Here is a 13,564-nt window from a genome sequence, read left to right as displayed (position 1 = left end):
GGTTTGTATCCAGGCAGACTTGGGAAGAAGAAAGGACTGCATTTCTGACTTTTCCCTAGCAGTAGATGTAGATCCAAGACTATATTCTGGTCAGATATGTTAGTGGGAGGGTTTTGCGGCTCTTTAAGAAGGTTCTTAAAGCACGCTGACCCACTCTTTCCTCTTTCTTCCAGCAGCTCCGGAAGCCATCTGGACTGCGAGATGACCTTGAGGATAGAAAACTCATGTGGGGGTTTGCCTGTGATGGAAACAAAACCCCCAGTGCAGCAAGACTGGCAAGTGGAGCTTAATGAAAGACGGCCAGAAAGGAGGGCTGTGCCCTCACAAATGGATTGCTGTGCATTACAGAGGGAGTGAGTTCATTATAGATGATCGTGTTTCGTCCCCTTCTCTTTGTCTTGCCCGTCCTTTGCCCTTCCACCGTGGGATGCCGCATCAAGAAGGACCTTGCCAGATCCTGGTCCTCTTATCTCAGACTTCTCCAGAACCATTAACTAATAAATTTCTGGTTTGTTATAAATCACCCAGTCTCTACTATTCTGTTATAGCAGCCCGAAATGGATGAAGATGCCACACATGGGGATGGTAGGGCAGAAAGACGGAGTCTGTGTAACTGACAGCGTCTTACACCCTCCAGACCCCTAGCTGCATATCACCACCTGCTTTATTCGAAAGACTCTGGTCTTACGAAATCATGCTGTTTCGGGTTTTCTGAGTGTATGTTTGGAACAGTTCTTTTTTTAGAAACTTTCTCAACTTATGATGACGATTATAATAAAAGCTTATCACCTGAGCATAGGCAGGAGGGAAGATGTTTAATGGGGAGAGGTAAATGCAGGAGGAATAATCTTCTATTTTAAAATCGAAGACCATCTCAGATACAATTTGCATCAATTTAGTGGTGCAAACTTTAGAATAATTTTCTAAAGCTTTGGAATGATATGTCAGAGGAACCCTGTCATTTGAGGCTGCTGTTGGGATGCATAGTGTCTTGACAGTAGACAGTGTTTGCTTACCCATTGCATTCAGCTCGGCTGGAAAAATAGAGCAGGGAGAAGAGTGATTTTTTTTTTTAAATCTTTAGAGTGAGTAGTGGCTACATTCTGTTTTCAGAACCAGAAAGTTACTCTATTAACACAGCGAGAGTGGGTTAAGAGGCTTAAAATAGGGACAAAATAAATTTAAGCATGCATAATTTTACTTAATCTTATCAGATAACAACTCTGCATTTTTATGCTGAAATAAGTAGCTCTCTATCACAGCCCTGGAAGCTCTGGACAGTGCCCAAAGGCTGTGTCCTTGGCTCCCTGAATCTTCTGTCTCTATGCTTGGTCTCACCAAAAGCTGCTATCTCTCTCTCTCTCTCTGTTGGCAGATGGGTATAAGTGCTATGGGACATGCGCCTCCTTGGCTAGTGTCCCCCTGCTGAACCTCCCTTCCTCCGAGCAGGGCTTATTACGTAGAATGCTCTCAACAATAATTTTTAGACTGAATAATAAAATGATTATAAAAAATAAATTGAAAACTAAAAGCCAAATTTGTCCACAGGCTAACGGTGAGTGGGTGCCACATCTGGGCCAGGAGCCTGGGCCTGTCTTGTTTCAACCCCTTCTGCTTCACTGTTAGTCCCTACTGGCCCACCAGCTCTCTGTCATGAAGGCGAGAGCAATTTTAGCTAGACAAAGTTAAAAAAAAAATCAGAAATGATTTCATTTGTGTTCCTTCTAAACAATATTTACCCCAACTTCACATTTTTATACTTGAATTGTTTTAATAGTTCTCCAAATTCTCACTTTGTTTTGCTCTCATTTTGTATTGTTTCTATGTGTGAAGAACCATTTCCTTTGAAAAATAATGTTATCTGTCCCCTTATGAACTAGGTAATTTTCTTTCCGACATTTTCTTGGGGCCGTGCAGATGTGACCTAACAGTCACAGCAATGACACTGTTCATTTAAAGGATAAAGACTTTTGTTTCCTTTTGTCACTTTTAAAATCACCCCGTACAGTGGGAGAATACTTGTTGTTCTTGGTAATATTTCATTTCCTCAGCAAGAATATTTTCTTCTGCTTTCCATTGTCATCAGACAAAAAAGGTACAATTAAATCAAGGAAACCTGGCAGGGTTGCTTTTGGAAAATAAAATGAAGTTTTGATTTAAACAAATAGCAATGTATTATGCTGGAAAAATACTGTCCCAATGAGATGAAGTTCAGTGTGCCTTTCATGAGCCCATGAAACCATCCCAGACCAGTGTTCGTGTTTATCTTTATTTGACTCCAAACTTTGGACTCTGAAAGGGGCATGGAGCAATTTAAGAGTTCGCTAGCAACCAAGGGCCAGAACCCTCCTCTGAGAGTTGTTTGGAATCCTGTGTCATCTCCAGTCCTTAGCCCTTTGATTTCAAGTACAGCATCTTGAAAATGAGCCCAGAAACCACACAGAAGCAAGTGAGAGCTTGGGGCTCATTGAAGGAATTTTGTGACTCAGTTGTGTTATAAGGAGACTTCTGAAGCAAGACTTTATTGAGATGGATATAGTAATCATAATACCTGGGCAGGGGGAAACCTACCCATAGCCCCAGACAATCAGAAGGATTATCTGAGGCTGAATGATCTTCAAGCCTGAGACTTTGAAGCTAGACTGGACATCAGAGAAAGACCAAATCATCAATCAATCAATCAATCAACCAATAAGCAATAATAATGTCCCACTGAATATTTAATATTTGCAATCAAATCTATTGGATAGAATTATAGACAAGGAAGTACAACTTAAAATGATTACATGAATGAACATAATGTACATAATGAATTATAATTGTATTCACTCTGTATTACCCTCTCTTGTCCTGTTTATTTGGAGGTAATTATGGTAGGGCCTTCTGTATTGAATCTTCTTGAAGTACAGAACAGATTATGGATAATGAAAAGAAAAAATTGAAAATCAAGGTCTTTAGAATGGAAATTAAGATTTAGGAAGATTCAGTGATTGATCTGAAAAATCACTCCACTCCTCACTGGTGAATTGGTTCAAACCTAGCACACATGATTCCAAAATGTGCCCGGTCAAATGCGTGCTCCAGTCCTTCTGTCCAGAAAGAGAGTGAAGGGTGGCCCTCGTAGCCAGGTCGCTGGCTCTGACTTATGACAGGATTAAGGCAGTAACATGATGGCGGGAGTTTCAGGTTTCTGCATGTGGTGCCTTACGTAACCGACAGAATTAGGTCAGGTGTGTTTGCGCACAGGGACGGTTGGAGTCAACAGCCCATGCCTGTGGTGTCTGTCGCACACGCTTAGTCCAGTTCCAGTCAGTGAAAAGCCACCTGTGAGCTGCGTGTCTGCAACAATGCCTCACAGAACACGTTTTGTGAGGAAGTCGGGAATTATTCTTACTATCTCAGTTTAAAATCTTTTAAAACTTCTGAGCAGTTTGAAACTTCCATCGCAAAAGAGAACAGGAGTTTAGGAGGGGTATAACACTTTGTTAATTTTCAGAAGTGAACTTATTCTGTTTTGGCAAACAGAAGTAAGCAAATCTGTTTCAGAGGAGAAAATAATTTCAATCTCTTCTCCATTTAAATACTTCAGTAATCTAAAGAGTACTGGTCTGAAGGGGCACTGAACTATATAAGTCACTAGAGCAGTGGTTCTCAGCCTGGGGGTCTTGGCCACCATGGGGGTTGCAGATCAGAAATTCTGCATATTAGGTATTTACATTATAATTCACAACAGTAGGAAAATTACAGTTTTGAAGTAGCAATGAAATAACTTTATATAGGGATCACTACAACATGAGGAGCTGTATCAAAGAGTCATAGCATGAGGAAGGTTGAGAACCACTGCTCTAGATGAGAAGGATAGTTAATACCTTAGCCTAGCTCTGTGTGTGCAGTTCATATCCTGGGTGGGTACTTTGGGTCAGGGTTCCTAGTTGCCGGGTTTAGAGACAACCTCTGTACTGTGGAGCTCTTGTTGAGTCATAAACAGTTTAATAAAAACAATGGAAAACTGTTGAAAGACAGACTGACACCTCTGGCTTAGTCTGGACCCCTTCCCAAGGTGGGACATTTCTGGACTAATGTACAAAGAGTTCCAGCAGTAGTCACACCGGGGAGCCAGGCCAGAAGGAGGGAGACAGTGGCCAGAGGATAGTTTCTGTCAGCTTCATAGCATTTGGCCTAGTTAAATTTTTTTCCAATGAGGATCTATTTTATAATAAAAATGAACAAACCCAAACAGCACCAGGGAATGAGGCAGGAAAATTTAGGAATAGGTTTTGAAGCAGGTAGGTGATGTAATCAGGTGTTTGATTTTGGTAGCTGTTTTTTAAGTTAAAAGGAGAAGGCCATACACAGTGGGCGGAATGGAGAGGTCAACTGTTAGCATAATCTTAGACTTCTAAACCCAGCTCAACTAGGGGACACTACTGTAAAGCTTACACAGAGGATCCACACTGTCTTCAGGTCAGAGTGTTTAGGACAAAATCGTTCGGTTGTAGAAATTCAATATGCTTACACTAGAGGGAGTTGCATTTTTATTAACAGTTTAATTCTCTGTCAATTAAATATTTCATAAATATACATATCTCTAGAGTAAAATTATGGGGCAGATGTGTGAAAGACAACAACTTGTAAAGCATATATAGTTTCCGAATCACAGAATAATTAGTAATAATAATAATAAAAATAATAATAAAATAACGAATCCAGTAAGCACAGGATGTGACACATCCTGCTTTCACTTATCCCTCCCGAGAATTAGCCAGCCCTGATTTTTCACTTTCCGTCATTTTAAGCGTTCATTTACTAAACCAACAACGTTTCATTAAGTGAGACTAATCCCTGAGAGCATTACCTTAGCCCATTAGCTTCCAGACAGTCATTAATCCCTGTGACGTGTCCTGGGATGAGATCATTATTGCTATTACTATTTATTTTGTTATTTTTATTTTATTTATATATTCAGTTAATTTTGTGATAAAACCATCTGTGGAGTTAGTTTTCACAGTGGCTGTTTTCTTTCTGAAATGTTTGGGGCAGTGATTGGAAGCTTCTTCACCAGGTGCTCCCAGAGCCCCTGTGGCTGCCCCAGACGCGAAGGCAAATGTTCTAATTCTTACAGCATAACAAATTAGAAACAGCTCTGCAGAAGGCTGGCACTATGATGTTTGGGTAGTTTTCCTTTATTGGGACTTCTGAAATTATCTCTGAGGATCATGTGACTGAAGTTGCGTTTCTTGAGGCTGGCTTTACAAAGGCCCTGCATTGGGTGTTTCTTCTTTACCACCGAGGAACATGGCGATTGCTTAGTCACGGCTGTGAAGAAGGAAAGACTCTGCCTGCTTGACTCTAATGGAATGAGCAGATGTCAAAGTTAGGACTCGAGCTGGCAGGGAGCACATGACCAGCACTCAGCATCAGAGACCGAGCCAGGGTGGAACACAGTTGCGGGACTCTTAACCTACCATGTGCCAACCCTTGGATTTGATCTGAACACTGCAAAAACAATAAAACAGGATAGAATAAGCAAAGCAAAAAATAAAATAAAAGGAGATAAAACAAGAGGCAGGCAGCAGAAAGGCAGAAAACCACTGAGAACATTAAGAGGAATCACAAAAGGTAGATGAAATATGGCCCTTAAAAATTCCAGGCTGCCCAGCGAAGTTAGGAACTGATATTATGGCTCCCTGGACCGAAAGTGAGGAACACAAATGGTTTGGGGATAAAAACAGTTCTGACATATTTGGATGCCAAAGATTTTTAGAGTTGATCTCTTTTGGCCTGGTAAGATTTTATGCATTTTTGTAGTTCCAGCCAAGTGGTCTAAGGATTAGAGGATGTTTCTGCCAGTCTGGAACTCTGTGGTAAGAAGAATGCACTTGTGTGACGGTGAAAAAGTGGCTGCCTAGAGACACAGACTTCTCCCCACAGAAGGAATGGAAGTTAATTGTCACCACAGTCTCGGGCCAGTGCTCCAAAGTAACGTGGGGTTATTATTTATTCAAAAATGGAAATTTCTGTTTATTCATAAGAAACACAGCCATTTTCATCTCAGAATTTCTTCTTCAATGCTACATGACTAGTATTTGGAGCTTCTTCTAAGTTGGTCCTTTCAGTGATATTCTCTCTCTCTCCCCACTCCACAGACAGACAGACAGACAGACACACACACACACACACAGGCACATGTCTTCGTGTGCACCCATATGTGCTGGTGTGGAGCTTAGAGGTTGGCCTCAGGTGTCTCTCTTTACCTCTCTCTGACATGTTTCTTTGAGACAGTCTATTACTGAGCCCAGAGCTCACCTATCCACTAGACTGGTTGGCCTGAGAACCCCAGGATCCTCCTGTCTCCATCTCCCAAAGCTGGGATTGCAAGTGTGCATTGTTAAGACTTAAAACAATTTTTTTTTGAGAATTTCATACAGGAATACCATATTTACAAAATTATGCCACTCCCTCTTCACTCCCTTTTAAATTTATGACCTCTTCTACAATTATAGTTTTACACACACACACACACACACACACACACACACACACACACACACACACACAACAACAACAACTTACCGAGTCCATTTACTGTTGCATGTATGTACAAGTGTTTAGGAATGACCATTTGGGATTAGATAAACTATTAGGGAATCCAAGCCCCGCCCCCTTTGGTAACCTGGGTGCTAGGGATTTGAACTCAGGTTCTCATGCTATGTGGCAAGCACTTTATCCCAGATCTCTCTCCAGACCCCTCAATTCTTTTTTTTTTTTTTTAAACCGCAGCAATAACAAAGGATTTAGAGTTATTTAGATATTGATTGTATGGACTAATAAGTAATTCACATGAGAAAGTGGAATGGGGTATACTTGGGGGGGAAGGGTGTAAGTGAGGAGTGGGAGAGGGTGAGGGGGAAAGGAGTGGGAATAGGGGATAATTCAACCCAAGTTATGTAGGAAAACATTATAAGGAAGCCTGTTATCCTGTATGGCAATCAAAAGAGAAAATAAAATAACATTATTATAAATAAGTAAAATGAAAAAAGTGATTCATGTGAGCCTTTTGAATCTGCGTTTTTTTTTAATAATAAGAAAAACACATGCATCAGAATAATTTAGAAGCATCCAGTGAAGGAACGGGAGGGGACAGAAATTCCTTCCATTTCAAGTATTTGTTCAGTATTTGCCTCGAAGCCAACACAGTTCTAGCTGGATGACAGGACAGTAAGCCCGGTTAATGATGGGCTTTTCATTACTATAGGTATGCCTTTTCAGTTTTCCTGGATTTCTGCTCCAGGGTCACATGGTAAGTCAATAGCAGTTATAAACCTCTCAGCATTGTGATCAATACCCTTTGGCTGATGTAATCGAGACCTCTGCTGTGATTTACAACAAAGGACAGTTTGGGCAGCCTCTGTTTTATTACCTTCAATTCACCAACTGAAATATTTCACTGGCTTATGACTGAAGGTTTTTTCCATTTTTGTGATAGATCGCGAATTAAGAGAGTCCTGAAGAAAAAGGGCAGATGTGAAAAGGGAAGCCAGCAGTAGGTGTTGTGTCCTTTGAGGTACAGAGTCTGCATGCCTTTCTGGGTCATGACATTTTCTAAAGCACCAGACTGAGTTGTGTCTGGGTAGCTCCCTGTGTCTAGTCATCTGGATGGAGAAGAGCGTCCATGAAGTATTCCTTCACTTCCCAACACTCACTAAAACCACCAGAATATAAGCTTCTTTGCCTGAACCAGAACCAGAATCGTCAGTAACAACCTACTTGAGCAAAATGAAAACATGAATAATCTCTAGGCACCGATAATGGAGCTGTGACTCTATCACTGCCCCTCATGCAACGTTCCTAGAGTTTTATATGGGTTGTTATTTCCCATGTTTCTTGTGGATTGTAGGTCTCACCAAGAAAAAGGGGAACCAGCTCCTGTCGTCAGAGTGTTAGGGGATGGCGATGTCCTTCAGGGGTCCCGCACTAGAAGGAAAAGTGCTACCACCTGGTCACTGCTTTGTCATGCTTTCCATTTGCACCTCACTTTCTCATCTACCTATGCTCCAGGATGGGGTAGAACCACAGGGTGAGGTGAAGGTTTGCATTGAAACACCTCTAAGGTCCATTCAGACCAAGCACAGGGTACCCTTACTTGGGCTTTTATTGTCCAACACTAGATCTCAGAATAGTACTGCAGTTACTCAGTGGCAGCGACACCCCATGTTTTGCACACTCATTCTGAGTCCTGAAACAATGTTGTGAGTTAAACAGGACCAGTCCATTGGACTGAAGAATCAGGTTTAGGGAGTTTGAGTCAGAGCTTGGTCCCTTTGCACAAGAACCTACCAGTTTTGTGTGTTTAACCATGATACTTCTTGAAGACATTTTGCAGATCTATGAAAAGCCAAGGTGTCATATTCACCAACTGTGTACTTCTGTCTGTCTTACTCATTGAATTCCTTGGAGCAGGAAGGGCATTAAATGAAGCAGCCCCATTGCTTAAACAATACCTGACATACACGCTGCTTGATAAGTATTTGCTGAAAACAGTGACAATGTCTTTGTTATCATACGACTCTTACTTTTTAAAATAAATTGGGAAGATGTCACTACCTGAACATTTGATGTATTTTCACAGGTTTTATATCTCTTCCTTTTTTTCCAGACATGAAATCTACCCTGTAGGTCAAGGAGTAAAAATATAATTGATGTTTGTATCATGAGATGAAAATAAATTTTCCCAATTAAATATTCAGAACATCAAACAAAGCTATGCAAAATAACTTTTAATTTTCTTTTTTCTACTTTCATATGTGTGCATGTCAGTGGATATTTTGCTTGTGTGTGTACTTTGGTATGGGCTTGTGCGTGTAGAGGCCTGTGCTTGATTTCGGCAATCCTCCTTCAGTACTCTTTTAGTCAGCGTTTCTATTGCTGTGATAAAACACCATGACCAGAAGTACCTTGGGGAGGAACTCACAGTTCCACACTACAGTCCACTGTCAAAGGGAGTCAGGGCAGGATCGCAAGCAGGGCAGGAACCTGAAGGCAGGAGCTGAAGCCGAAGTCATGGAGGAGTGCTGCTGATTGGCTTGTTCATGGCTTGATCAGTTTACTTTCTTATACCATTGTAGATGTAACCAACCATCTTATTAAATAAGAAACACAGAGCCGATTCAGAGAAGAAAGTCAAGAGGTCAGAGCTAAGAGCCTCACCCTTCCTGATTCAGCGATCCTCTTCAGCCAAGAGAGCTCTCCGAAAGGGACCCACTTCCTGTGTATATGTCTTTATATAGTCTAGCTGTTCTGCCTTCTCATTGGTTGTAAACCCAAACATGTGACTGCCTTGTCACTGCCTGTATGTACTGCCCTCCAGGTCCTTAAAGGCGTGCGCCACCGCCGACACGCACTTGCTATGACTCTAATAGCTCTGACCCCCAGGCAACTTTATTAACATACAATTAAAATCACATTTCAGTACAAGTAAAATACCACCACATACCATCCAGGACCTGGGCCTAGGGTGGTACTATACCCGGTAGTTTGGGACCTCCCACATCAATTACTAATTAGGAAAATGTACCACAAGCCAATCTGGTAGGGACATTTTCTCAGTGGAGGCTCCCTCTTCCCAGATGACTCTAGCTTGTGTCAAGTTGACATAAAACTAGCCAGCACACTCTCCTACATTACTCTTTGAAGCAGTTTCCATTACCCAGACCTCACTAAAAATGCTTGTTTCGGGAATCCCATCTCTGCCCTCAGAAGGTGGAATTAGAGGCCGCCTGCCATGCTCACCTGACATTTCTGTGTGTCTAGGGGCCTGAACTCCAGTCCTCATGCTTGGTAATAAGCACTTCAACTGCTAAGCCACCCCACAGTGCATATTATTTTCTATGCTGGCTAGTTCTACGTCAACTTGACACAAGCTAGATTCAGTTTAGAAGGAGGGGTCTCAATCGAGAAAATGTCCCCTCCAGACTTACCTGTGGGCTAGACTGAGGCTGAGGTGCATTTTCCCCGACTGATGATTGATGTGGGAGGACCCAGCTCACTGAGGGGCAGTACCACTCTGGGCGGGATGTCCAGCAGTTGTATGGATGCCAGCCAAGAAAGCCATGAGAGAGCCAAGAGGCAGGACTCCTCACAGCCTCTGCTTCAGTTCCTGCCTCCAGGTTCCTGACTTGCTTGAGTTCCTGCCCTGACTTCTTTGATGATGGACTGTAATGTGGAACTAAAATAAATCCCTTCCTCCACAAGTTGCTTTTGGTCATGATGTTTTATCACAGCAATTGAAACCTTAACTAAGACAATCAGAGGGTCCCTATCTACCTGCCTTGTGTCAGCATCCACCAAATATCACAGGAGATACATAGGTAAGAACTTTTCCTGGGTGGTTTAAAGTGGCTGACAGGAAATGAAACTGGTGGTTCAGTCCAGGAATTATAAATGTCAAATACTAGGGATATAAAGATGACAGCATTATGAATGAACTTTGTGTGAGACTGCATCTCCTGGCTGGAGGTCTGGTTGTGAATGGGCAAGAAAGTGTGAGTTCCCTCTGTATTTTGTCAACATCTGTACAAACTTGAATTTGTTAAGAATCAAATATCCCCAAAGTGCTACAAAATTCTTAGATGGCTGAAATCGCATCTTTGAATTTCTCTGTCATGACAAGGATGTAGAGGTAACCTGATTGTAGTTACTCTGGTAACTAAAGATCCCAAAGGGTGGGCACATGTGTGTATCAAAAGAAGGATTTTGAGGGGGCAGAAAGGCATCTCTTTCCAACGGCCACTTGGGTATCCATCTTTCTGTCAACTGTGCATTGCAGCTCCTTTGTCATAGCCTCTGGCCCATGGATACTCATCTTGCTGGAGAAGAGCCCCAAGTTCAAACAGAGCCAAGTACTCCAGCAGGGGAAAGGTTGCCAGAAAAATTCAGGGAATTAAAAACTCAGGACAAACCACCCTTTGCAAGACAGAGACTTCCAGAGAGTCAGGCATGCAAATCTATGTAGTTATTGTCTATGCATTAAAGAATCATCATCTGGTCTATGGAGGAGTGCCATGGAGCCAGGTGAAATCAATCTCAGGCTTCCTCTGTCATTATGTAAATGAGGTAGGTAATCAAGCATGACTAGCTATAACCAACTCACAGTAGACAAAATGTTACGTCACTTTATTTTAACGGTATGATTTATCAGAACAATTATTAACATACAAAGTACCATTCAGCTCAACTGCAGGTATAGGCAGTGACAAGATTCTAACTTTTAGAAGAATGATTTACTCGCACAGTCTGTCCAGACATATTACCCTAGGGAGGTTCATAAATAGAAAACATGATTTTCACATTGCAGCTTTCTCGAGCATGTATATACAGGTTTGGGTGTCTTCCACAGCTCTTTCTGTTCTTGGTGTACTCATTTTCTTGACCTTATAGAGACAGTTATTTCTTCCTACAGAGCAGATCGTCGTTTTCTGCTGTCCACCATTGACAGTGCTCTGTGAATTAGTACTAGTTTTCATAATCATGAAGCAGTAATATTTGAATTGAAACAAATCTGGACTACAGTTCCTTATGTATTCTGATATGTTCCACCACCATCAAAGACCTTTTGATTGCCATCATTTTCCTGCAACAACAGCCAAATTCAACTATTGGGTTTCAGCAGAGCACACCCATGTCATAGCTTGCTCTATTAACCCTTGGCTTCAAGTCCTGATGATGTAATGAGGGTGGGGTGGACTGGCAATCAGTACATTTCCTTATCACAATTTACAGCCGTGGAGGAAAAAATCATGCTGCTATTGACCCGACTCTCACATACCTCTTCTTAAACGTTCACAGTGCAGTATTCTGTGGCCTAACAAAAATTTTCTTACGTCATTAAAAATAAACATTTCTATAAAAATATAATACTTTCAATGTTTACATGGACAAACCCAGCTAGAATAACCTAAGCCACATGCACTATACAGTAGTAAGCACAAAATTCCACAGAGCAAAACATGTCAAAAGGCCTGTCCAGGGAAACTATTCATTCAAGATTTTCAAGAGGCTTTTTGTCTGCTTTGAAAATATGCTTTTGTTTAACCTAAAGTGTGTCCTACTGCAAAAGGAGACTCCTCAAAAGTGTTGCCTCCAATTGTTTTGGGTGAGAAGCCTCCACCTGAGAAAGAGTAAGTATTTCCAGTCTATTGACCCTTTCTTGGTTCTACACACAAGCCATGACTGGAAATACTGAACCTTTTAGTTCTATCATCCTTTAAAAACAGACTGAGTTGCATTTAAAAAGATTTATCACCACAAGTTACTTATTTTCAGAGTTGCCATTAAAAAAAACAGGTAAAAAATTATGTATCCACACATTCATTGGATTAGAACAAAATCTTTCTCAAACAGTTGAAGTTTTGTTTGCTGATACAGGGTCTCACACTCTAGCCTGTGCTGGCCTGTAAATCATTTCGTGGCCAAGGTTGGTTTCAAATTTGTGGCGGTCTGTCTGCCTCAGCTTCCCAAATGCTGGGATTATAGGTGTGAGCCATCACTCCTGGCTAAACAGCTGAGATTTAAATGACAAATATTTTCCTGTAACAAAGTTTTTGTTTTTGAAAAATCTTCCTATTGTCATCTATGTACAATACACAAAATCCCTGATAATTTATAAACACACCTCATGTCATGCTATCTTGAAAATAAGTCTGTGGATATTCCTTGAACTAAAGGAATGTGTATATAAAGGCTTAAAAGGGAATGTTCGCCTGATGGGTAGACAACATCAAAAATGGAAAATGTTCAAGACCGCAACACAGCACAATATGTTTAAAACACTGGAATTCCAACAGGCAACCTGCTGTGCCCACCACATCTGTCCTGTACGAGGCTCCCTCTTCTGAGTTTTCTATGAGAAGTCTTCAAAGTTCACTGTATTACTTCCTCACCAAAAATCTGATTTTTAAAAACCTTCAGCCCAGAACTGAGGTTTTGAACTCCAATGAGATAGGAGTGTTGTCGTAGCTGCAGGTTGCCATTGGCCCTCAGCTTGTGGGGACCACGCTTCTGTTTCCGATGCACTGACAGATGAGAAACTCCTCAGAATCAAGGAATTTAAACAGTCCATCATTGTCTCATAGTGGTGCAGTTTTGGCAAAAGCAAAACGAAAACAAAACAGTAACAACAAAAACATTGGGTGGCCTTCCAAAGGCCAGGCAGTGAGAACTGTTGGAGAAGGTATAGACTGCTGTTTGTTGGAAGCACTGCTTCCTGGAAAGGGGTTGGTGGGCCTCCTGTCCATCATGTGTTCACCTCGCCATCAATGTTGTCCTGGGATGACAACAGAGAAGGATATGGAGCAACACATTTGACATTCACGTAAGTAGTGTTCACATGGACGTAGTGCTCCCCGATGAAAGTGGAGAAGATGGAGGATATCCTGGAGACCAGTTCAGAAAAGGATGGGCGCATTTCAGCTTTGGGGTGCCAGCACTTAAGCATCACTTCATACCTGTTTCAGAAAGAAAGGCTGTGAAAGACATCATGGCAGTGCACCTGTCAAAGTCATGTGTT

General features: G+C 41.6%; 1 protein-coding gene across 3 annotated transcripts in view; it reads right to left on the bottom strand.

Annotated features, from left to right (window-relative positions):
- Positions 1–11,157: 11,157 nt before the first annotated feature.
- Met (MET proto-oncogene, receptor tyrosine kinase) overlaps positions 11,158–13,564 on the bottom strand; it is a 109,562-nt gene continuing 107,155 nt past the window's right edge. For all 3 annotated transcript variants that reach the window (XM_052719702.1, XM_052719703.1, XM_052719704.1), the window contains one exon: positions 11,158–13,502. In XM_052719702.1, the coding sequence (XP_052575662.1) occupies positions 13,292–13,502 (211 nt within the window). In that variant the 3' untranslated portion in view covers positions 11,158–13,291. The remainder of the gene's footprint in view (positions 13,503–13,564) is intronic.

The sequence above is a fragment of the Peromyscus californicus genome, unplaced genomic scaffold, assembly GCF_007827085.1.
Source record: "Peromyscus californicus insignis strain IS unplaced genomic scaffold, ASM782708v3 Scaffold_6__1_contigs__length_162567912, whole genome shotgun sequence".
Classification (NCBI taxonomy): Eukaryota; Metazoa; Chordata; class Mammalia; order Rodentia; family Cricetidae; genus Peromyscus; species Peromyscus californicus.
The sequence above is the reverse complement of the archived record's forward strand: the minus strand, read 5'-3'. Positions and strand labels throughout refer to the sequence as shown.